Here is a 26341-nt window from a genome sequence, read left to right on the forward strand (position 1 = left end):
AGATTCTGTCACCAGAGTCTTTATTTTACATAACTTACCTGCAAGCGGCCATCACTCAAAGCTGGAATATCTGGATTGGGATTTTGAAAATGAAGATTGGGTGGAATCACACCAGTTTCCATTGCAATTAGCACTTTTGCAACTGAACACAGGCCAGATGCAGGTTCTGAATGACCCATGTTGGACTTCACAGAACCTATAAGCAGTGGGGAGTTGCGGTCCTTACAGAACACATCCGCAATTGAGTTCACTTCTTGTGGATCACCAACCTACAAGAACAACTATCACTTAGATGACAGAAACAAATATTTACAATGTTTACTGTTATAATAATGTTCCAAATTACAAATTTCTCTCCCATACAAACAATAAAATAAGAGGAAAGTTCATATTTGACCTGAATGTTTCTTTATATCTTCATTTCTCGATTGTCTACAAACCATCCTAAAAATTATGAGAGATGGGAGTAATGTGCCTAATATGAACAACCAAGACAATCTGTTAACACATTGTGATCAAAATTCCAGGTCAAATTTGAACTAGGTAGGAAGAATTTATGTTTCCTTTTTCTTTTCCTCTTCAAATGTTTACAGATAAGAAGTATTATGACAAAATTCTGTTGCCACATAGCCTTTTACTTCTAATGGCACCACTTGTGTCAAATCACATTTCCCATTTGCACTGGAATGTAATATTTCTTCTCTAACACAGTAGCAAAGGAGTAATGCCCGTTGAAACAGAAGTTTTATTAATTCTTTAATTATGATGTGCACTTTTATGGGTCCTTCCCACAAAATGCATAAAATAAGCAAGCAATATCTGCATGTGTGTTTGCATGCTTCATCTCCAAAATTATTAAACAGTATGTGATAATATTTTGTGTACGGGGGATTATATCAAAGTTGTTGGGTAAATTTATTTGGGTTTGTAATGGTCTAATATAACCCCTACTTCACATGAAGTTCAAATCAAACTAATCAAGAAGGTTCAGTGCAAAAATGACATAAACTTCTACTTCATTAATATTAACAACTTCCATTATTAATGAAACATAACAAAAATAATTTCTGATGATGAAGCACAATAAATGAACATAGAGGAGGCCTGAAAAATCACAAAGCCGTAATTTGGGAAACATGTAAACTGCTTGTGCAGTAGTTATCAAAAACTGTCCAATCTTCGCACATGTAGACTGTAAAGTATTTCTAAACATAAGTTCAAACCTAGCACTTCTTCAAAATAAATCTGTGTACAAACTGTGGGTTTAACTTGTAATCTATACCTGGCATTGTCCAGCTAAACTCTATTCTTAAATGTTTCATGGGTCACAGCTTCTCTGCACAGACAAAAGCTAATACATTACTAAACTGTTACCCATTTTTTCCCTGAAGTAAGGTTGCAAGAAATATGAAGAAGTTTACTTTGGTTCCAGTTCCATGTGCCTCCAAATACACAACATCAGCTGGGTTGATGCCAGCTTCCGAGTATACTTCCTTGACGAGCTTCTTCTGCATCTCACCAGATGGAAATGTGATGCCTTGCTCTTTGTTACCATCAGTATTTGTCTTGGCATTTACTATTGTAGCATAAACTCGCTTTGCTGCCGATGCTTTTTGTAGGAATATTACTACAGCTGCTTCACTTCTCACATATCCATTTCCTATATTTCAAAAAGACAAATACCTTTCAGATTATAATAACAAAAGTAAACAAGATAGCAAGTTCTAATGGCTGCCTCCTGGGTTGTTACATACCACTGAAATTTTAGTAAACTTCTACCAGATTACACGTCGTCTGTAACACTCATACTCTCAGAAGCCTGAATAAATGTATTTATCAAAATACAAAAGTTTTTGTTAATATATTTATTACAGTCTGAAATTAATGTCCAGTATACATGACTTTCACAACCTACCAGATGAGTCAAAAGCTTTGCACATGCCCTGTGGACTGAGCATGTTTAGGCGGTGAAACTGTAATGAGCAGGTGGGTTTCAGCAGCAGCTTCACTCCACCAACGACAGCCGAGTCACATTGGCCTGTCCGAATGGCACTTACTGCTTGCTGCATACCGAACATGCTGGAGGAACATGCTGTATCAATAGCATAACTTGGGCCTGCAACAAAGAAATCATGTGACTGATCAGGTTTTCATCAGATACTATTTTGTTTTAAATATTAATTTGAATTCCAATTTTGCAGTATTTTGGGATATACTGGTATTTAAATAATATTAATAACATTAAAATTAAGAGAACAGAAAATTCCTAATTTTAACATTCTCAGTGTCAGAGAACACCTCACATAGGCAAAACACTGAACACAGCTTTTTGTAGAGTATGCGAGTGTTATGTAGTCATCGGCTACAAAACATTCATTTTCACAATGCTGAATAATTTTTGTCTCTACCACCAAGTAGCTACGTACAGGAAATCCAACATGGCAAATGTGTCACACATACAGGACTGATCATCCTATGCCTTAAATTTTATGGTACTTTTTTTTTACTTCCAGCCTAATTAATTAGTCTTGATACTGTACAGGTTAAATAGGGCCTAGGAAAGAAGACAGCTCAATCCATTATACAATTCTTCTTCTTCGTTTTCCGGTTTAACAATGTTTGTATATTTTCTGGTACCCTTTACGGGTCCCCAACTTTTCAGTTGGCTTGATCTATAGACATTCGGTTGGACTCCTTGGACGAGGGATCGGCCCGTCGCAAGGCCTCTACCTGTACACAGGACAACACAACACAGGAAATCATCCATGGCTTGAGTGGGATTCGAACCCATGGTCCCTGTGACCAAGCGGCACAAGACCCTCAACTCAGACCACGCGGCCACTGCGGACCCCTTATACAATTCTTAAACTGTAACATTCAAATGCTCATTAATTCACAAATAGTGTTACAGCCAATCCACATTATTTCAGAACTGTTGTTACATTCCATTAATTATAAAGTTTTTCTTAACATATATTTACACACGCATGAATCTTTCACATTTTTAACTGAACTGTGGCCACTACATATTCATAAACATCTTTGATATAGCAGTGGTATTTTATTCAGTCTGGTTCTGTCATCAAATCAGTCTGTTCCCTTCTTTCTATGTTAAAAAAGCCACCACCTCAATATCCCTCATATTTGTCACATAATGTGCGTGTTCTGTTTAACCATCTTTAGTCTTCATAGCGTAACTACCTGTCAGGCTTGTCATTTATTAACTCATTCCTAAAATGTTTATAATGTGTTACCTTAAAACCACAAACAAAAATTTACAGATACTCATTATTTAGTAGGCCATGAGCTACTGAATTATATTTTTAAGTGTTACCAATTATAACATTTCCCCACTTAATGGTACCTGCACCTTGTCGTGGTGGCGGGGCTTGAGTACCTCAGTGGCGGTAGCATAGCTACTGGTAGGGCCTCCCTAGCCAGATTGGTGGAGGGGGAGAGGTCAGACTAAGACAGGTACCCTGGTCCTCCAGGTTGGGGGTTGGTCGCAAGGCTAACAACCTTGCACCGTAAAAAGGGAGATGTTTCGAAACCTCGATCAAAGCCTCGGACAGACGGACCTAACAGAGGACCGAATGGAAGAGAACTGAGGAGGCCATGGACCGAATACTGACCGGAGAGCCATAGAAGAAGAAGAATTACAACATTTTCAGAAACAATGATGCATAAACACAATCTCCCCCCACTTTCCCTTCTACATACTGAAGGTAAAATTGTGCCTTTGCATGCATGAGATTTCTATTCTTTTCAAAATTACCGTCAACAATGGATATGCTTTGCTGTAACAAATAAGATAATACAGATACCATGGACTCTTCTAAATTAAAATCTGTTTACATGACATGTAAATCATAAATGGCATGATTAAGAATAGTATTTCAAACATGCTTATCACAGTAAGTTTACTCGTATCTCCGTCAAACGATGTAGAGACGGAGACTTTGGTGCAGATGCAAATAACTATGCTAACAGTTAATAATTAGTAGATACTATGTTAACATTAGTAAAAATGTTTAGTTATTAGCACACGGTCATCTGTTTACAAACCATGTGCTGCAAAGAATGACAGTTTATATTAGTAACAGTGATAACTGGTTGATGAACATGTAAATGTAAGTATTCTGAATGTTCGTTGGATATTTCTCCATTCTCCTGCCTTGAAATTTCTCGATATGTGGACTAGTTTAGAAATTATGAATCTTTCTTAAATGAAATTTTTCTTTTAAGAGAAGTACTTGGGAAACTACGGGTAGATTGGTATGCTGTCCTCAAAGTGCTAAAATAAATCACAAAATCAGTTGCATAAAGATATGTGTGTGAGATCCAGATTTATTCTGATAATCTCAGTCCCTTCATACAAGTGATGTTCACTTTAGCAAATCTCACCAGTGAAGTCAAACGCGAATGAAATTCTGTTGGGAAACATAGCACGACAGCAGCCTGTCAGTCCATAACCATTCACTTTCTCTGGGTCAGATGTCCAGTATTCATCTGACTCACTGTCTGATGCTCCAATAAAAACACCTGTCCTGCTGCCACGGGCATCAAGCGGGTTCAAGCCTACCAACATAACATACAGACTAAAATTAACCTTCTGACAAGTACCAACATACATTTACTTACAAATTAAAGGGGGCTACACTGAGTAAGCACATGTGTACACTAATTCCACTTTGGCTATGATGCACATATACTGACTACTACTTAATATCAGGACTTCTCTCATGTACTGCTATCTTTAGTTGGTGAATATACTTTGAAATTTTATACACTTATAAGTTTTTGATATGAAATAAACAAAACAAAGTTTGGTCATGTATATATGCTGTAGCCTTGACTGCATGAAATAAATACAAGAGGTATTCTTACAAATTTAATTCTGTATATAGATGGAATGCTGTGAACTGGCTATGATCCAGAAGAAATGTGTCCCAAGGGTCTAACAGAAAGCAAGTAACTTTATAAATCACAGGGTTAGAAATGAAACTCCTATTTTCCCAATCCTGTTTGGGCTCCAACTCCAGATTTCACCCCATTATTTCAAAAAGGAATATAATTGTTTTATGTTATTTCACATTACAAGAAATTACTTACTTGGTAAGTGAAGCTTTTTCATGAAATGAGAACTAGCATATATCATAAAGATCAACTAATCTGCTTTTCAACAAGTCGTGAGACTGAACCAAAGCACAAATGCTTTCAAGTGCCAGTGGTTGGGAGAGGGTTAAATTAATAACTGGCATGTACATGAACAATGCTATGATGTGACCAAACACCTTTTTTGTCTGCAGTAGGAGTTAAGATCATTGGAAACCTGATTTTGGTAACTAGTAATCTGCATACACAAGGGTATGCATTCTGTCCTTAAGTCAATAATGTCCCCAGGGTGTTTTCAATGGTTTGGTATCACCTGTTAACAATTTTTTACAACACGCAACTACTTGCTAAACATTTTAAAAACCTAAAGACAACATTAGATTGGAACAATAACATACAATTACTAAATAAGTAAATTATTGAGATACTTCAAAAGCATGTTTTAGCATGTCAGTCCCATACAGGAACAAAAATTAAAAATGGCCGCATAAGGGCAATCTCTGTACAGAAAGAAAGAAGTTTATTGCGGTAATAACTTAATGCCACATTTTTATTGTGTTGTATTCTTAAAGCACAGATTTATTACAGGAGAAGGGAAGAGTACTTTTATTTATAACAGCTCATTATACTGGCTGACTCAGAACTGCATGCCTACGTAAAATGAAGAACAGGACAAAAGTGCATTTACTTCTCACACCCGCCTGGAAATCAGCACATGAAACCAACTTACAAACATTCACACAATCTGTACAATCACAAAATTTGTCACCATTCACTGCCTTGGTTCCAAAAAATCTGTATTTTATATAAACATCTGATAACAAGAAAACTTCTTACAGTCACATAATAGTAACTGACTCAATATGAGAAACTTACAATTGTACACACACAATCAAGTAACCAGCCAACTTTCTAAATGTTGGGCTCTACACAATAAAGTAAGGTAAAGTTTGTCCCATTACGTGCCATACAGGCGCTTGGGGTGAGCGGAGGTATAGCTCCTACTCATTCTTGACCTCGGCACTAGATGGGGGTGAGTGGTCGGCATCACGCCCCGGCCGGCTTTACCCCCGGTACCCATTGTAGAGGAGGCTGGGTGGGCCCCAGAGTCGGTCTGGACACAGAGGCTAGAGGAAAAATCCTCTGCCCCCGTTGGGGATCGAACCCCGGTCGTCCAGCCCGTAGCTAGTCACTATACTGACTGAGCTATCCCGGCTCATAAGGACTCTACCCAATACTAAACTTCAAATCAGAAACAAGTTTTCCAAGTGAATAAATGATAGATCCCAATGGATTTGTACTCCAAGCATTGTGGGAAAATGAGGGAAATGAGAAGGTCTACAGCTTCCCAGCTTTGAGTTTCTGAAACGCAAAACATCAATTGATTGCAGCTACATGACTCCCTAGCTGCAGACAAGGAAATCAACCAGTTCTTCTATTACACGACTAAGCAGAAGGTGTTTCAACATTCACACTTTAGTTTTAGAGCAATTTATTGCTATTTTTTGTGAGTGACATAGTGCACACACGTTAATTGTAATAAACAGAAGGGTATTATGAGTTAAAAATGAACATTTGTATGCTGTCCAAGAGCAAATCAGTGCCATCGAAGTCTGAAGCACCATCACTTCACAGATACATAACTGTTAGTTGAAATATAAAAAATTCTTCAAAAACTTGGTCAGAAAAACAGCTTCAGTGTTTCATGAATAAGTACATGCAGCAACTTTGTTTGATTGTGGTTTTCTGGGTTGTGGCACCACATAGTTTCTGAAGGAATATCACCTGTCTTAAGAGCAAACCCAAATCACTGACATGACTAAGAGGCACCACAACCAAAAATCCTGTCATTTTCAATGCCACAAAAAAATTTCCAGTATCAGACAACAACAGTGTTGAAGATTTCTGTCTTCTGGGTTGTTGCGCTGTGTAGTCTGGTCGATGTTTACCAACGTTTCAGAGGTCATACTGCCTCCGTCATCATGGCGATTCTTAGTATGAAGATCTCTGTCTTCTGAGTTGTTGCACCATGTAGTCTGGTCGATGCTAACCAAAATTTCAGAGGTCATACTGCCTGCGTCATCAGGGCGATGATCATCCTAATGACGGAGGCAGTATGACCTCTGAAACGTTGGTTAGCATCGACCAGACTACACAGCGCAACAACCCAGAAGACGGAGATCTTCATACTCACCACTGTGAAAACCTCAAATCCTACAACAGTGTTAGCTACAAACATGTGCTCCATTCATGAAGTTGTTGTTAAGGCAAATACATCACAAAGCTGATGATAACAAAATCAGAAAGGAAGTGAAACTAGAATATCCGCAATACCATGTGTCTGTCTAGGGTCTCTGACAGCTTTATAGCGTATCTGAATAATAGTCTATACACACAGAATGAAAGAATGATCTGTTACTTCAACTCAGAATTTTTGATATTTTTACAAATAAATGATTTTATTAACAAAGTGAGGTGATATTTGTTCACTTATCTGCTTATGGGTCATGATGCTGACTTGTAGTTCACAAAGTGAAGTATTTGTTTTAAAATATACTCGAAATGTTAAAGATCTGTTGCCTACTAAAAAAATAACTTTCCTGTATTATGTTTTCAGAAGAACAATATTTCAAACTACATTATTTGTTGAGATAATAGTGTGTATAACAAGTTTATGCGAACAGTCAAATTACAAAGTCGCAAGACAATAACTTCTCAAACAACCTTATTTAACCATAGTAATGCAGACCTGGATAAAAACAAGATATCTATCAAAACAATCTAAATTGCAGATTTATAATACAATAATTAAACCAATAGTGATGTATGGTTGTGAAGCATGGGCCATGACTGAGCAAATGAAACATAAAAAAACCAATGGGAAAGGAAAATCATGGGGAAGATTTATTGCCCTATTAAAGACCAAAATGGATGGAGAATCCACAGTAATTTGGAAATTGAGAAATTGTACAACAAACCAAATATTGTAACTTTAATAAAAGTCAGAAGACTTGAATGGGCTGGTCACTTAATTAGAATGGAGAACACCATAAATGTGAAGAAATTCTTTATGGGAAAACCAGATGGGAGAAGAGATAGAGGGCAGCCCAGGCTGAGATGGTCGGATTTGGAGGAGTTAGGAGTATGGAGATGGGGGAGGAGAGCTGAAGATAGGGCTGAATGGGCTATCATATTGAAGGAGGCACTGGCTAAACTCTAAGAGCTGTATGACCAAGAAGAAGAAGAAGAGAAGAATGCAGACCTGCATCTATAAGAGCTTCATACGTAAGTTCTAGCAGAATACGCAGCTGTGGGTCCATAACATGTGCCTGTTTTGCATGAACGCCAAAGAATGTTGCATCGAAGTGAGCCAAATCTTTCAGTTTGCCTGTTCGTGTAGGTAAACCATATAAACCTGGAAAAGACATCGACATTTTAGACCAGTGACAAGAAATAAAAATCCTGAAACAAAAACAGCACAGGTTGTGCAACCTTTTTAAGACTGGGGCCATACTCACTTACAGCCTGCTGGGTCACAAATGTGAACAATTTATTGCAACTTCACACCAATTTATTACAAATGCTCTTAGCTTACTACTGAAAACACGTTCACATATTTTTAAGTAATTTTTTTTGAAGAAGGCAATCATTAGAGAGATATGACAGGTTTAATTAATTTGTTGTTGCAAAGATCAGATACCACACTACACAAAATAACAAAAATCACATGGAAACAGGGTTCAAACAAAAACTGAACATTTCACATTTTATGTTACATGCCAATATTTTAGTTGATAAGATATTTTTGAAAATGATTTCAGATTCACATTAGGTAGGAGTTATGATGAACTGATAGAAGCCAAAATTAAATTTGCCTAACAACTTTTAGTACAAACAAATAACAAATCTCATCAAAATCTGTAACGTGCACTCAAATATGAAATGAGCAGGCAGGAAGGCATTCATTCATGGTCTTCCATTATGTTCATTTTATGCACTCTGTCAAAGGATGCATAAAAATATGAACTTTTTACAAACAATTTTCCATCTTATGTAGCTGGATTGCAACTTTTGAAACTAAAAACTAACTCCATGGAGTCGAGTCGTATTTGAGAGATGTAATAGTCACAGTTTTTGTAACATTAGAATCTGTGACAAATTCAGTTTCATAAAGAGTAACAGCTCAAGAATATATGGAGTTTAACTGGGGTAAGTATATCCATGCGTTTGTTCAAATGAAATTTTCTTTCAAGAATTTAAGCTAAGTTTTTTTAATTTAACAAGATGGATTTTGTACACTGCATACCACCTGCCTATTAGCCAGGTTTACTGCAAGATTTTCTTTTTTGGTATAAGGTACTGGAAATGTTCAAAAAAACTTCCACCCTCTTCGCTTTACCTGATGGCCACCTTCGTTCATCATCTGTTACCAGGTCAACACCAGCAAATAGCTGGTCTCTGAATTCTTCTATATTATTGCTTTCTGGCAGACGGCCTGATAAACCAGTGATAACTACATCATCATCACCACTTCCCCAGCCACGTTGGGCACCTCCTACATCCAGAGGTTCAACTGTTCCACGTCCACCCACTGGGGCATGTACTTCTACTTCTGGAAATCGTGCAGGCATAACTGTTCGTTAGACTTGCTAAACAGAGTCCTGGAGTACACTTAACACAGTCTGAAACAGAAACAGACCAAAATTTTATTAAGATACCAATAATACAATACTAAAACTAACGAAAAGTTACAATTATTATTATGCATAAACTATAGTGAAAATGTTGCACTGCAGTAGTCGGGCCTTCAGCTCTTTATCTGGAAGGCCATGTAAAATGGTTTATCCAAAGTTCTTTTTTTGATTTTCCTCAATTCCCTCTACTAAAATTCTGAAATACTTTCATGCCTGGTTTATTTGAGATATCACCAAAACATCAAAGTTCAATGGTTTTCACTTGTTTCAAATTCAGAATCCTAGGTTACATTCTCCCTAACATACGAGACAAAAAATGTTGAGATTTGCATAGCTTAACTCACGCCCTCCATGAAAACACAGGAATAATGACTTACAATACTGGTCGGTCACGACTACTTCCTGCAGGTCATTTCAATGTAAAATCAATACACTTTAGGGGCAAACTTTTCATGACCACCTCTGATTCTAATACACTTTCACAAGCTTGTTGGGTCTCCGTAGGTAGTGACATGCATGAGACGTACCCTCCTGTGTCCATTTATTGCAGAGATGCAACAAATTTTAAGATTTACTTAACTCTTCCTTCAACCTGTTTAATAAAATGCTTATAACTCTGCTCCTAATCATTAAGATAGCTCTTTCTTGTGCCAATCAGAAGCTCTTAAGTAGAGCTTTCATTTGGGATGCCACAATATATTTTAGACCACATTAAAACATTGACCTTGGCTGGGGGTTCGTCCTGCTGACCACACGTCACCCTATATCTGGTTGGATGATCGTTCACCTCTGCTTGGGCATGTGAATGTGAGGCCAGCAGTCAAGCTAGTCGGCTTTGGCTCTCTGGAGCTGTTACGCCACGGATTTAATTTAAAACATTGACCTTGACTTCTGACACCAAATTAGTAAACATATCAACAGATTTACGCACTTTAGCCCATTATTACTAAATAAAGTTGTGAGTGAATGACTGGGGTAAAGTAAAGTTTGTCCCACTATACGCCATGTAGGCGTTTGGAGTGAGTGGTCAGCATCACGCCCCGGCCAGCTTTACCCCCCGGGAAAGGATCCCGGTACCCATTGTAGAGGAGGCTGGGTGGGCCCCAGAGCCGGTCTGGACGCAGAGGCTAGAGGAAAAAATCCTCTGCCCCCGTCGGGGATCGAACCCCGGTCGTCCAGCCCGTAGCTAGTCACTATACTGACTGAGCTATCCCGGCGAATGACTGGGGTAGTGTAATAAAATAAAATAGGTTATATAAAACCCAGACACCATACTTAAAATATGTGAAAGAACCACTTGCTACAATTATGATTATGAAGGATATGGATTAAGTGTTGCATACAACTGACACACTTTATATGTGTGGGTGATACATGCAGCTAGTTCAATTGACCTTCTAGTGGTTTGGTGTAGACCTCGCTATGGTAACTAACTACGAGTACAAATTAAACAGAGATTATCTTCGCCTACCACACACATTGAGTACAATGTAAATGTAAACTGTATCACCCACACACAATAAAGAGAAGTAGACAAAAATCTTGTAGGGCTTCAAACCTCTGTTACTACACATTGTAGCATAAATATTTGTAACCAAGTTCATCTTCTGATTCGTATCACTAAAGAATGGATCACTAAATAAAAAGCTTCCAAATATGTATGCCCCACTTAATGGTACCTGCACCTTGTCGTGGTGGTGGGGCTTGAGTACCTCAGTGACCCCAAGAGCTACTGGTAGGGTCCCCCTAGCCAGATTGGTCAAGGGGGAGAGGTCAGACTAAGACAGGTACCCTGGTCCTCCAGGTTGGGGGTTGGTCGCAAGGCTAACAACCTTGCACCGTAAAAAGGAAAATGTTTCGAAACCTCAATCAAAGCCTCGGACAGACGGACCTAACAGAGGACCGAATGGAAGAGGAGAATTGAGGAGGCCAAGGACCGAATACGAACCGGAGAGCCATAGAAGAAGATAGCAATGACAAGCCCTGGAAGGTGACAGAAGAGTTTAACGAGTAAAATGCCTCAAGATCATGCCCACATTAAGTTACATGGCCAAAAGTGACTGCTTCATATTATTCAGTTTCTTGGTTAATGACATTTTAGGTAGCAGTAAAAAGAATATTCTCACTTGTTAAGTTTCATAAAATTAAAATGTATAACATTCAGAACACTAACTGGAAAACTTATTTCAAATACACATTTCTAAAAAACACTCAGCTCCTCTGCTGACAATACGCTTATCACTGTCAAGGAACTACCAGGAAAGTGTTAACTCCAAACACAGATTCTTTCTTTTAATATCCTTTCATATCGTGTGGTTCTATATATACACCCTACATACACGTTAACATTAACCAAATGCCTTTACCACTTACATCAACCTTTATTCATTTGTGACAAATGCACTTTGGTTATTCAACCATTCAACCATATTTCATCTGTTGTATTACACTTCAATTAAACAATCCCTTATTCATATGTTTGCAGAGATCAACAACATTCTTTAACACAAATATGAATGATTCAATAATAAATTCAACAATTAAATAATAGAACCTATATAAAATATAATCCTGGTACATGTTTTGTAAACATTTAAATTCTTCTATCTGATTCAAGGTATGTAAATTGAAAAGTAAACTCCCGCATCTTAAAATCAATACAATTCCACTTTTGCACAGCCAAAATATCAATATAATTATTTGCCAAATAAAGAAAATGGCTAGACGGATTCAACAGTTCTAGAGAAAGTGCCATCTGAGTTCAGAAATCTGTAACTATGCATGTGGCACTGTAATATTTACCCACCATAGTTTTAAACACACAAAGAATAACGGCCTTATGCACATGAATCCTTGCCCCACAATAATGCATGCATATAAAAACAAAATATATATCACAAGTTGAATGAAGCTATCGATGATGAAATCTGCGTGTGTGTTACGAAAGACAAGAAAGACAGTGCTCTTTCTAACTACAACTTCTGAATAAACAATTTCACATAAAAATTCGCGGCATACCTCACGACAGGCAGGAATTCTTTATTGTAGTAGACCTTAAAGAATGAGGACGTAAAATTTTTACCTGTTCTGTAACACGTGTGTGAACTTGGTATCTCTCTCTCAAAGGAAATGACACAAATCGATGGTGTTCATTCTGTGAACAAGGTTTTTTGGACAATATTTTAACCTCAAGAGGTTGCAGTATCAGGACGCTGGAGAAAATTATATAACGTGGAGCTTCAAACAGTATTATTAGGGTAACCAGATCAAGGACGATGAGATAGGAGAAACATGTAGCACACAAAATTTTTGTTAAAAATCTTCAAATGTAAAAACCAACCAACCAGCGTCCTTATGTGAGATTTTGTGTATGGTGACAAACGTTTATATTGCGTAAGTGCATAAAACTTCCCGAGTGGTTAGCTGCTCAAGACGACTCACTTAATAAAACAGACGTAAAATAGTGTAAATATATTGTGTTCATATATGTTACAGCCTTGTTTACAATATTTTATTATTTACTCCATGAGACGTTTAAGATTATAGACTTACGAAATGTAGTTAGTTCTATTTTCGTACATCATTCCGAATGACGTATGTGCTACTTCTCAAAGCGTTTGAATATCTTTACTGATAATAAGTTCCGCCATCATTATTGGCATGTACGTCTATTTAACATGGCTTACCACCATGAGCACATTTATGCAAAGTACGCGCTTTTAGGTCTCAGAGAGTCCTTGAAAAATCAAACCTCCTGTCCCAGTCCTCCCACAGTTAGGAAAACCCCAGTGACGTCACAAAAAGTAGCCTGTGCGAATTTAAATGGTTGTGAAATGTAGATACAAGAAACGAAGTCAAATGTTTATACACATAAGTGGAATCATTTAACACATGGGGCTCTCAAGTTCTTAATGAACTGGGGCCACACTCACTCCTTCTTACCCACTCGAAAACAGGCGGGTTATATAAATGACTACAAAACTTCCTCACAATTTGTTTTAAGCGCTACCAACTGACTGCTGCAAACAGGTTCACATTTTTGCAAACATTTTTTTGAAAAAAAAAAATTGTTGATTTCTTGAATATGGCTGTTTTCTGGTTTGTTGTGCCATCTAGCCTGGTACAAATTTACAGACGTTTCAGAGGTGCTATCGCCTAGCAACAAGCACCTCTGAAACGTCGGAAAACTTCTACCAGACTACAAGGTGTAGCAACTCAGAATACAAACCAACTTCATACTCGCAGCCGTGAGAGTATCAATTTTCTCGGGAAGGGCAGAACGACAAATATTCAGTACATTAAATAAAATATCAGTCTCGGTAAGATCTACAACTTTTATTTGAAACGTTCTTAAATATGACGTATATTTAAAAACAGAGAATATAGTGGCTCTAAATAGCAGCATATTGCCCAACCGCAATGTAGTTACCTTTTCAATAATAGAATTATGATTAATACGGTCAATTAAATACATGCAAAATCACAATGGACACATTTGGAATTATCATCACAGTCGTACTTTATTATGCAAGATACCCAACTCCTACCAAATTAATGATAATTCTGTGTTTTGTAAACTACATTCCCAATCCTCTCAATACATAATATCTTGAAGATGGGTGTCTTCTGGGTTGTAGCGCCTTGTAGTCTACAACCCAGAAGACACCCATATTCATATTAGACGCCGTGAGAACCTAAAATCCTATATAATGTCTTGCTTTCACTTCCTTATCATCTCACTTCAATAAGTTTCTCTGATCAGAAATATTTCACTTCCACTGCACAATCACACTCTATTTTAAAGTCTCAAACCCCGAAACATACGACAGAATCAGATGGTAATGCAGTCACGCCACATGGCGCGAAAATACCACGCTGCGCCCGGGTGCGAACATGTCATGGGCGGAGTGACAAGGCGTCCTGCGATACTTCTACGTGTTTAACAACAGTTCACAGAATCCTGTCTCAGGTGTATTTGATATACACAACGTTCTGGGAGTTGGTTTTATTCCAGTTTTCAGGTTATCATTACACTGACGTTTCTTTCGTACTTTTTTTGTGGCAGTGGTCGGGATCAAACCCGTGACCTTTCTCACATCAGGTTAGTACGCTGATCACTAGACTACAGGGGGTGGTTTGTGTCTAGCCTCGTTATGCTATCGAGAGATTCTGGGCCTTATGGGTTAGTACGCGGGTGGAGAAGCTATCGGAGCTGGCGGACGGGCCTACTCTGTGTACCTGAGATGGCACGGTCAGTGAATTTCTTTTGTTTGGGCTTTCAGTCCGATAAGCTCCTCGGTGCAGTCAGCACAAGTGACTCGCTCCTAGCCTTCCCCTTGAAAATTCCACCGGCCAAAAACTACTGCGCCAACTATATAACATGTACACACTAATTTAGGTTTTCTCGTCATTCTTGAAGGGCAACTTACCACTAAACAAACGAAGTCTGTACTAGATGGAATTACGCACTGAAGGAGATCGCCAATACGCAGGCGCCTATTAATTTGTTGTCCCTGCTGGCCTCACTATATGCAGGCGAAAAGTCGAAGCCCTACAAAGAAATTAAGAGCCGTATATTCTTCATTAAAGAGCTGGTTATAAAGAAACTATTACAAGAAGGTCGCTGGAGTCTGAGAATGCGCAATTTAAATTGTTGAGCCATACGATATTTGCCTTCAATAGACTATAATGTACTCATGTGAGTTGTCAGCAAATAACATACATAATAACCGACTCAATCGTGTTCAAATACAGGAATGACTGGACCTCAAGGTCGTATTTGTTTTGTATGAGCACAAAGCCTGAACTGGCCTTTCTATACAAACAGCTAAAACTCGTAATGGGGCTACTATATAAATAAAAGAATTAACTTAACACACTGAATGCCAAGTACGATCCCGTCTTTTATAAGTTCAAGCAGTACAAGATGAGGAAAACAGTGTTCATAGATGTCAATATTTTAGTATGGTTCCCTGCAACTAAGTTCAGGAATAAATGGCTTATGGAAATTATCTGTAATGCCATTTGGGGTTCAGAAGGCACAAATTATTTTTACTGATCTCCTTCCGTTTTTAACGCGATGCATGTGTGTCCATTCATCCGTTACTTTAATCAAAATTACACATTCGAATTCACCTTCTGCCGAATTCCGTAGGAACTGTATCGAATGGCACGACAACCACCGTATCTTGGTGGTTATTAATTCATTGTTTTGCTGTTTTTCATTTCAATCACATGTACAAAAATGCTACTCTAGGATTTCAACTGTTGCAAGCACTCTGTCGCTTGTTTATCAGTACAAGATTCTTGTCGTTGCCACTGACAACGGAGTGTCATGGATATGGCTTGATTGCGCATTTCCTATGTAGGTCTTCTCTGGAAAATGTCCTTGGCCGTTGTTCCGTGTAATCCCTCCCTCTCCTTTAACTCTTCTGGTGCAAATAGGAACAGAGCAGTTGAGGTATAAAGGATAGCGAGCACGAGCGGTGAAACAATCGCAAACCGCAATTCTTGTTGGCTGTGCGCACGGACGGTGAAATAAACGTTGGCTCGAGTTCGGCAGTGGAGCTTCACAGACTCTTATCCAAAGTTTCTCTTTACAGTTTTGCTTTGCTGTCAAGACCCGTGACGCGTACAATCGCTACCAAGGTCACCGTGCTGCTGTTTCGCCGCTCGTGCGCGCACACAGGTTAGGTTCTTCGCCTTCCATTGCCACCTCCAGCCTCTGTGCGGCCAAAGCACCGCGTCGAAAAAGAAGCATCTTACGTTATACCAGACTGCGCGGCGCAACCTCTCAGAAGAAAGTCTTCACAAAACACAACAGCAAAACCGTCTTAAGAAACTGGTTCACTACAACGTCGGTGTCTGTGCATCACACGAAAAGTCAATCCACCCAATGGGAAAACACAGACCAGGGGTTCTAAATCCGCGGGCAGCATGACGTCTGTCAGTACGCTGTGCGCAGCCGTCGTACATTTTTTTTTTTTTGTAATTCTGCGCCTTGCTATGACGAGAAAACAGTTACGTGTCACAAAACACGCGGTATTAATGTCGTCAGTATCTAGCAAGGAGTATCGTTACGAACAACTGTTCAGCCTAATGAAGAACTAAGACACGCCTCACTGATGAACACTTGGAGGGATGCAAGCGAATAACAAAAAGATAACTTTAACCTGATGTGAAAAGATTACTCAACCAAAAGCTGTGTCACATTCCTCTTGAAAGATTCGTAATGAATATACAGTACACAGGAAAAGATGACTTAGAAAATGGTTTAGAACTGATGATCTTTTAAGCATAAAAAGCATTTTAGACTACCGATTTCCGTCATTTCAAATAGCAGATGACGCCAAGTCAGAATAATCGATACTGTTCAAATACAAACGATGTAAAAGTCTGATAGAAACTGTTATTGTACAAGGTTACACATTTAATTTGAATTCAAAGATGGCAGAGCAACTCACTATGTCCAACTGATGATTGTACTATTGGGACATAATGACGCTGTTTCAACAGCAGAGGTTATACAACGTTAAATGAGATGGTATGACCATCACGAATGGTAAAACATAATACCGAAAGCCACTTTGACTATTTCAAGGTTTTGTCATAGTATTCTCCAGGACAACTTGAGGAAATCCACGAAAAACCCGAGTGGGGGATAGTCGGAAACCCGACAAATTCGAGTAGATCAAGAAATGAGAAGCCTCACAACATACCACAGTACACCCAAGTGCACACAAACATTTCTAGGTTGAGGCACATTTTATTAATATTTTTATATCTTTAAACTTTATTAACTAGAAAATAATTTTTACGAAGTTATAACAAAATATTATAGGCCCTGCACGTAAATAATAACAGCAGAGACATTAACTAATACCAGGCCATCACGGAGTTTAATAAAAAATATATTTAGCGTCGAAATTCTGACATCACCAAAATAATATGAGTAATGTTATAAACAGTAAAATTATCAATAACATCATCAAATTAAACTACACATGGTGTTATCTGATGATGAGAAAATATATTGAAACTAAAGACATTAAATAAATAACACACGTAAGATAAAACGTCATTTGTTCATAAACTGTTGTGTGTAGACTAAGAAATATATAAAAATTAATGTCCTCGCAGTCCAATCCCCACCTCCCCCTCCCCTCAAACCAATGAGTTCAGTAATTAATTGTTTCAAAATCAGTTACAATTGTAAACAGGCCAATCCATGAACAATGAATTACAAGATGTCGTCGAATTTTATTTGCAACCTTACTTTTCTGTGCTGTAAAATGTTCAACCACACGACAAGTAATATTTTCGGTGCAGTAAACTCTCGTAACCACGGCGATGATCCATGCGGGGAAAGTCTTGACTACCTGAACGACTATAAGCTTCTCAATAACATGGCTCCTCGTAGTTCGTTGTGTAAATATTCTATTTTAAATTAACTGCAATGATTATTATTTTGATTTCTTCGTTCTTCAAATTAGCCCGGAGGGCACTTGTACATGGGTTTGGCGGGCCGCGATTTGGAGTGGTAATATCTATTACTTGGTCCTCTGTAGCAATGGTTTCTTCCAGTCTTTACTGTTAATATTATCAATATGAATATAATCAGGGCTTGTAGCTCACGCCATGCAATAAATATAGCCATAGACCACACTTGCACTCACGAACGTGGGAACTAGGAGCAACACAAAGGCTTGTGAAATAGCTGTTAGTCACACGTCAACGATCCCACACATTATTAACATTTAAATTATCATATAATTTATCTGGTTCCAATTTCACGGTCAATTGTTGATCTCTATTTAACAAACAACCTTGTTTCTCATTTTCAAGGCTGTCAGCCTTGAAAATGAGGACAGAGATGGTCTTCGAAAGGTCGGCGATTGATCACCAACTAATACGGCTGACAGCCCGAAGAAGACTTTATTAATGAAAGCCGCCGTGAAAGCTTCACATCAACAAAACAGTTTCATGTTTTTGTCAGACCTCCCTACCCTTCGAAAAATCGATAGAACAGCTTTGGGATTCATTTTTCAGTTCTTTCACATTTTGAAATCGAAATTTTAGACACTAAGAAACAATAATTAGCCCAGAAACCAAAAACTGATAGCCCTGCACTTTTTTAGATTTTTAAACGCGTTAAAGCAGTTGTCTGGTGAGGTTCGCTTGGTATTCTGATTAAAGTGAACCTATTTCAGATTCCTAAAATCCACACTTCTTACATCCCCCGTTATATAAGTAATATGTCCGTTAATGTTGTGTTTTAAATGAACCCATATTCAAGAAAAAAATAATCATCACAAAACAATTCTACAAATAACGGTTAATCGCGATTAAGTAGCAGCAGTTACAAGACCAAGTTATTCTATACAGAATTTCAAGTATTTCATAATCTGAAGGGGAAAGTGGTTGATCCTACTCCCATTCTCAGATTGTTATTTTTCTGGAATGTTCTGTTTAAAGAACGTAGCTTATGTCATACCACGCACCACACCCGACGACTTCATTGATTTTGTCTGGCTGCTCAGCGAGCGCCATTTGCAGCAAACCAACCATCCCTCGCAGTGTAAAGTAACTTGTAAAAAGGATGATATTTATCAGACTACATTTTACGGAATTTGATAAAAATAAATTATACTTTGTTTTTGTAACATTCACTGCCATCTGAATGTTAGAATAGAGGCAGTATAACATTCTTGTTCCATGACGATGACAGATTCCCGGGTTATAGTCGGCGCAGTAGTTTCTGGCCGGTGGAGAAGCTAGCGGACGGGCCTACTCTGTGTACCTGAAGTGGCACGGTCAGTGAATTTCTTTTGTTTGGGCTTTCAGTCCGATAAGTTCCTCGGTGCAGTCAGCACCAGTGACTCGTTCCTAGCCTTCCCCAAGAAAATTCCACCGGCCAAAAACTACTGCGCCGACTATACAAGCCGCGTCAGGTGGTTGAACGGTGAATAAACCATATCTTCTGACAATGTTTCGAGAACAATCTCTGCTCTCATCCTCCGGGCTGCTGGGTACAAATCTGATCCTTTGTTGCGCGCTTTATACATTCTTGTTCCCTATTTTCCTCTGCGATTTACGGTTTAGAAGATAAGACCTATCTTTTGGACTTAAACACGTTTCCTCCTACTGCTTAATGCATAACCCGAGTATTTTTTTCTAAGCATACTTGAAGATAAAATAAATTAACAGAGTGGTAATAAGTACTTTCCGAATTTAAGTAAACTGCTCTTAACTCATTAACCAATTCAATTTTGATTTGTTATAGTCATTCCCATATAGACGTAGGGCTATTTGGATTCTGACACATTTTGGAAAAATGTTTTACCTGCATTTACTTTTAGAGTCAGGATTTTCAACCTTTCCCGGGCCTAGGGTCGCATCCAGCCCTGCTTACTGACTGCAGGTAGCAAGGTTATACGAGGACATTGCATTTAAACTTCAAACCAGTTTATTAACAGCGCTTCTTGGTTACTATTGCAAATAAGTTCACATACCACAAAAGTTTTTGTTAACAAAATCAGTCATCAATGTGATGTTTGTCACTTGTTTTACTTGAGCGATCTTTCAATATCAGATTTAATTTCTGGTATGCCATTCGCATACATCCATCCAATGACGTAATTCTTGATCTGACGTCCATTACGCTTAACAACAGCTCACAACGATAGGAACTGCTAAACACTGATTATCAGCAAGACGTACAACTGAACAACTGAATCCTAAACAAGGTGACATCACATGAAATGAACGCAAAGCACATCGCCGGGGCGCATGCAACATGTATTGTAGGCTCACTTCCTCGCTTAGCAGCATCCAATAGCAGAAGTTTCTCATTTCTTTATTATAGGAACAATTAGCACAGAACTAACAATTGACAGTGGAACCACGGTTCCGGAGAATCTGACGTAAATACGCAAACTCAGCAGTAACGCCTTTATTTGTATAAATAAATGTTTGTAGAACCTAAACCATTTGTGGTATGTAAAATCTGAAAACAGATATGGAAAGCCCAAGAGGTAATACGTATTTCGTATGCAATATGTCCCGATCCATTTGTTACGGTTTTCGGGAGGCGGGCGCTTAACGCGCCAGATGCATTGGAAATTGTACACATCGGTTCATTAAAATTACAATAAATGTATAAACGTTGTTTTCGCCGAATGACCCTTCCGTATAGACGTATTTATGTCAAAAGAAAACAAGCCTAATTCTCTTAGACGAGTTCACAAATGCAGATGAAAACATTAAATGTGATGAACAATAATAATAATAAATAGGAATCCCTTACCTCAAACTTTGTTCACTTTGTAAGAGACCAGGATGTCCACCGACAATCTAGAGTGCAGGGCAGGATCACAGATTTCTTAATAATTCTTATATAAGCTAAGTACTTGTGATATTCTAAAACGTTTTTAACAGCACAATATTATCTACGACGCACTTCTTCACAGCTCAGCTCTTTCCGCAATAACGAAAGCGGATTGTTGACGGCAGTAATGAAACACAACAATGCCGAATAAACAGATGACGTAACAATTAGTTTCTTAGGTAAAGGAGTGGATTGCAATACGGTTTATTCAGTCAATTATACAGCATGCATAATAAATGAGAAAAGAGCCTTACGGCATGCTCAACCAATATTCTTGCAGGCGTGTGTTAGAAAATCGAATCATTTTTTCTTGCATTGTTATGCACGCAGGAGCTGACCATTGTTGGTCCATATTTGCATTGTTGGTATGAATCCTACACATCTTCGTAACTTACGCTGTTTTTGCCGAATGACCCTTCTGTATAGACGTATTTACGTCAAAAATAAAAACTGTGTAACGGTCTACAATTATCAATAAATAATTACCGCCACACAAACGCGACGCAAGTTGGCGGGACCAGTTACACGCTGCATAACAAATTAGAGTGGGAATTCTCAACCAACTCGTCAGAAAACAACTTTGGCCCATCTGCGGCCGCGTCTGAAGGGAAGAACACGTCCTTTCTCAACTTCATTGTTTACGAATGAAACGCTTGTGCAACTTAATTCAGAAGCAGCTGGTAGACGAAAGGACGGCCACGTCAACAATGACCTTGACTGGTCTTCCAACAGAGTCATGGCCACCTTTGCATCAAGATCGAGTTCCTTGCCACTGCTACAATTTTCGGAACCGAAAGCCAACCTGTTGCAGAATTGACGGGAACAGCGGTAAATATCCCTACTTCAAAGATCATGTATCAAATGGCCAAAATGACGTCCCGAATCTGTGACTTAACTAGCAGCATGGGAAGGGATTTAGTTTTTGCCACCAGTCACACTGGCTCAAAGACACCCAATATTTTTGTATACTGAGGGTTCCTTTTCTGTTACAGCGGCCGAAAAGTGAGACAGGTTCTTTTCTTTCTTCCAATACGGATGTCTCCAACGCTTTGGGCTTTAACTCAACGCCCCCTATACAACTTAAAGTCGTGATACTTAGGTATATACAGCATAAATTTTGCCTTTTCTCAGCAACGCGCCATGAAAGTGTAAATAGGAAGTGAGAGTATAGCTCCAAACAATCCTCCCCCTCCCCCCTCCCCAGTTTGCTAATGATGCTTCTTTAATTGCATAAATTACACAACACCGAATGGGGAAAAGGAATACGAAGGATAAATGATTATTCGGTTAACAGCGCTGTTCCCACGGCAGAGGACAGATAGACAGCGACGTTGCCAAACAAGGGTCTGGAAGAACGCTGTCGTAGCCTGTCAACGTACTGTTTCCGAAATCGGACGAAGAATGAAGAACAAAGAAAGAAACGAGAAAAATCGCGAGCTACCTCTGTGAAAATATTTGGGCCCTGGGTTCGGAGTCCTCTAGAATACAAATAAGTGACAACCTCCATACTACGCACTCTTAACCTCCAGCAAAAACCAAGAGACCGTAATTTAACAAACATCCATCAATCGGTGAAGCAGTTTAGCACCACAAGGCAACTTAAGTGGATATGGTGGCCAGCAGATAGTTTGCTGCACGGTCCGACACGCGTTTAGTCCTCTCAAACACTGGTACTGATTCGATTCCCGCTCGGAGCACAATGTTTACGCTTTCAAACAACGTGGAGCTTTATAAATGTCACTTCGACTAATGTTGTTAGCGACTAAATAAATGATAAAAATGGTGAGGCGTGCAGCCCACATTGAGGAAACGAGAAACACGTAAAAATCCCCAGAACACACAAGACAACTTAGCAGAATTTGGCGCACATGTGATAATAATATTGAAATTGATGTGCTGGGTCTTATAAAAGAAGCGTCGTTAAATAACCCATTCAAGGATTACTGGCATGCATGCATTAAAGGAAACGTGTACTAAAGACATGATAGTAAGGACAGATTGTAAATACATCGGGCTCCATTTGGGATGGAATGAAAATAAACTTTGGGCTCCGGCTGGTGATGACCGACAGCCTCCGCCCAACACCAAACCTGGAAGACCGCTCCTTGTTGGCTGTCCACAACAATTCACCAAACGTAACTTTTCTGCTCTCTGTTGTTGATCTTTTGCACAAGAGAACAAATGATTTGTGATTCAACTGAGTGACAGCGATTCGTCGGTCGCGGATTGTTCTGATCCGGTTTCTGCACGAAGACTCGCGTAAAAAGTCAGCGACCCGGTTTGTTCTGGGTTTAAAAACGTTACTGTAACGGCTTCACCAAAGCGTTCTGTCATTCTTACTTCTTTCTATCCATCTGGTTTTCAAAGGCCTCGCGTCATTTTGTTTCATACATCATACGAAAGAAAGGGCAGTTGCTGTCCGGTTGTTCCTCATAAATTTCAGGCTACATGAAACACAATATTAGCGGCGTTATACGCTTTTATCGAAACTTCGAACTTGAATATTGTATTTTCTTTATTTTCAGGCTAAAAGGGGACAAACAGTGGGAGGCTCCACTTTTTTACACCACAGCTACATTACCGGGCATTTCAAAGTAAAATACACATTTCAAATATGTTCAGAAACTGAACGATATGATGCAGATTCTAACTTCATTCATATTAGTGCTGCCTTTATTTAACGCGGGATGTTCTCAACAAGAGAAACCAGAGACGCTTGCGGGCATTTTTGTATCGGGCCTAAGTATATCGTACAAACCTGCATGATAAAACAGTTTCAGCCTAAGTTAGTATTTATTTCTTGGTAATTACTAAAACAGCAATGCAACACATTTTTAAAGAGTTATTTACAAAATACTTGAACCTATTTGTCAAGAAGTTCGATATTACCATTTAATTAATTACCATATTTGTGCGTATTAAGCACCGACCACTAATTAATGTAATTTTTTCACCTCTAATAATTAATTACTTGCCAAGAACTTCAAGGCGTCCACATGCCATTAGTATTTTACACCGTAGGAATTTTCTCAGTTATAACTGAACATATGTGAATGAAATCTGGTTTGACTTAATATTTAACTATGCAGCTCGGACTGAGTAGTTCTTGTATTTAGTGAAATGAGGCTATAGTAATTAATCCCGTGTACAATATTGCTTATCTTGTCGCAGGATGCGAATTTTGCCTGAGACAGGAAGAGGTCAGGTGGTGGGAACAAAGCATGCCGAAACATGTACCGGCTGACAATAAACGATGAACATAATGTGTTAGGAAGTAGACAATGGCATGTATGTAATTTTCCCAAGCGTTGTTAATTTTAAGTATATGAACACAAATTTTTGCGCTTTACTTTCTACAAGAAATAAGTTGTTTTCTATACTTTAAATTATTTTTTGTTAAAGTGTTGCGCTTTTCTTCCTGGGAGGAGGCGGGTGCTGAGTAGTTCTAATAGAAAGGAAAGAACAAATCATTTTCGTGCTCCAAAAATTAACGTTTTGACAAATAACATACACACACATAACTAATAATTATTAGCTTCTGTTTTAGTAAAGAAGGTTCCGATATGACGAATAGTTGCGTAACGCCGGAAAGGAAGCATCATTATTGAGAAACTAATAATCGTTCAGCGAGTCAAGAAATTCACCGCCGTTTTTCATCACCGTGTCCATAAGTGTCTGCCGTTGATCCCTATCTCCAGCCTTCTACACCGTCCCATCTATTTCTTTAAGACACTTTGACTTTTATATTCGTTTCCGACCTATGCAAATGCCCAATAGTAAAATTTAAAAAATCGATAACAATGCTTTGTTTTCACTCGCGCTACGGAATGCATGCAAACGTACATGAATTATTTGTATTTCTGTGATTACAATTTTCGCTATAAAACTTTTGAGACGACTCATATTAGGGATTACATTGGGGAAACAAACCGAATCCTCGTACAATGTAAATATTAACCAACTTACCTGAAATAACTTAAGAGTATATCAACTGACAATTTCACTCAAGAATATCCGATATGTTTGTATTCGTGTTTTTGAAGAAAACCGTTAATAAATTAGATGAAACGTGGCTCAACCACGCTACAACAGCACACTACCACACAATAGCACTCCAAAGACTACACGAAAACGCCGCAGATCACTTTATTGTAGTAGCTGTGTGGTGTGATATCAGACTATGCGGAATCAACCAATGAGCGTCTTCCTTTAAAGCAACCCCCGCGCATTCGCGTTTGCGCATAGTCCATTCGCAACTCGCGTGGCACGTCAGATGGCAGTCAGTCACAAAACTCGTGCGATGATGAGAACAGTTTCTTGCTCTTTGCCGTTTCTATTCTATTATAGATTTACGAAGAAAGATTAACACGCCAGTATAATGTAATCCTCGCCATGCTGCTTCTTTTGTAATTTATAACTACACACTATGACCATTTAACAGGAACATTGGTTACAGGACCTCATTTTGTTGGTTATTTGTCAGAGCGGAAGCGTTACTTTTTCAAACCTCATAGCCAAATCCCATAGTGGGATGGGCTCTTGAAAATATTGGCAACTGAATTCTTTGCCTTCATATTCCATTATGCCTAATGATGAATCACAATATTCATAATATAAGTCAGTACCCAAGCAGCGTGTTGGCGATTGAGGTCTGGCTACAACATCTTGGCTTGGAAAGTAATGCAGTCACTCGTCCCCTCAAGCCTAACAATGCCGTGTCTTTCTATTACGTCTGCGCAGACGAAACACGTAACCCTGATCGAGGTGGCTGACATGGTCTTTTAGGAGATGGTTAACGATGGATTTAATCTGGTCAGTTCTGCTGTGTTCCAACGTGAGGCACCACTGTACCACGAAAGGAAGGCATTTTTCAAAGTGTCAGCCGAGCTAACTCGAACGATTCGCATCAGAAATTGGTCCATTTAAAGACGAACGCGAAATAACGTATCTGAGACAGCATGGTATACGAATTGCAGACAATGGTCCACAGGTAGGATGAGGACCACGGAAGACAATTCGGCCCATTGCGATTTCAAGATGTAAATTAATAAATGAGTGCTTTGACATTTACAAATTAGTTTATTGTTCCGGAAGCAAAAGCACCGAAGTTGATTTATGTTAACCAACTCTTTTGATATACATACAT

The 26341-nt window shown here is 38.7% G+C and overlaps 1 protein-coding gene across 2 annotated transcripts in view; it reads right to left on the reverse strand.

Moving 5' to 3' along the window:
- FASN1 (Fatty acid synthase 1) overlaps positions 1 to 25366 on the reverse strand; it is a 52303-nt gene extending 26937 nt beyond the window's left edge. Inside the window, exons 1-8 of one of the 2 annotated variants that reach the window (XM_087357562.1) lie at positions 25162 to 25366; positions 15239 to 15360; positions 9515 to 9797; positions 8378 to 8530; positions 4405 to 4578; positions 1916 to 2116; positions 1422 to 1660; positions 39 to 269 (exon numbers count right to left, since the gene is read on the reverse strand). In XM_087357562.1, coding sequence (XP_087213688.1) covers positions 39 to 269; positions 1422 to 1660; positions 1916 to 2116; positions 4405 to 4578; positions 8378 to 8530; positions 9515 to 9746 — 1230 coding nt within the window. In that variant the 5' untranslated portion in view covers positions 9747 to 9797; positions 15239 to 15360; positions 25162 to 25366. The remainder of the gene's footprint in view (positions 1 to 38; positions 270 to 1421; positions 1661 to 1915; positions 2117 to 4404; positions 4579 to 8377; positions 8531 to 9514; positions 9798 to 15238; positions 15361 to 25161) is intronic. The other variant, XM_022076860.2, reaches the window with a different exon arrangement.
- Between the last annotated feature and the right edge of the window lie 975 nt (positions 25367 to 26341).

The sequence above is a fragment of the Zootermopsis nevadensis genome, unplaced genomic scaffold (assembly GCF_977971745.1).
Source record: "Zootermopsis nevadensis isolate Lab colony 2312 unplaced genomic scaffold, Znev_1.0 Znev_ptg000028l, whole genome shotgun sequence".
In the NCBI taxonomy this organism is placed as follows: Eukaryota; Metazoa; Arthropoda; class Insecta; order Blattodea; family Termopsidae; genus Zootermopsis; species Zootermopsis nevadensis.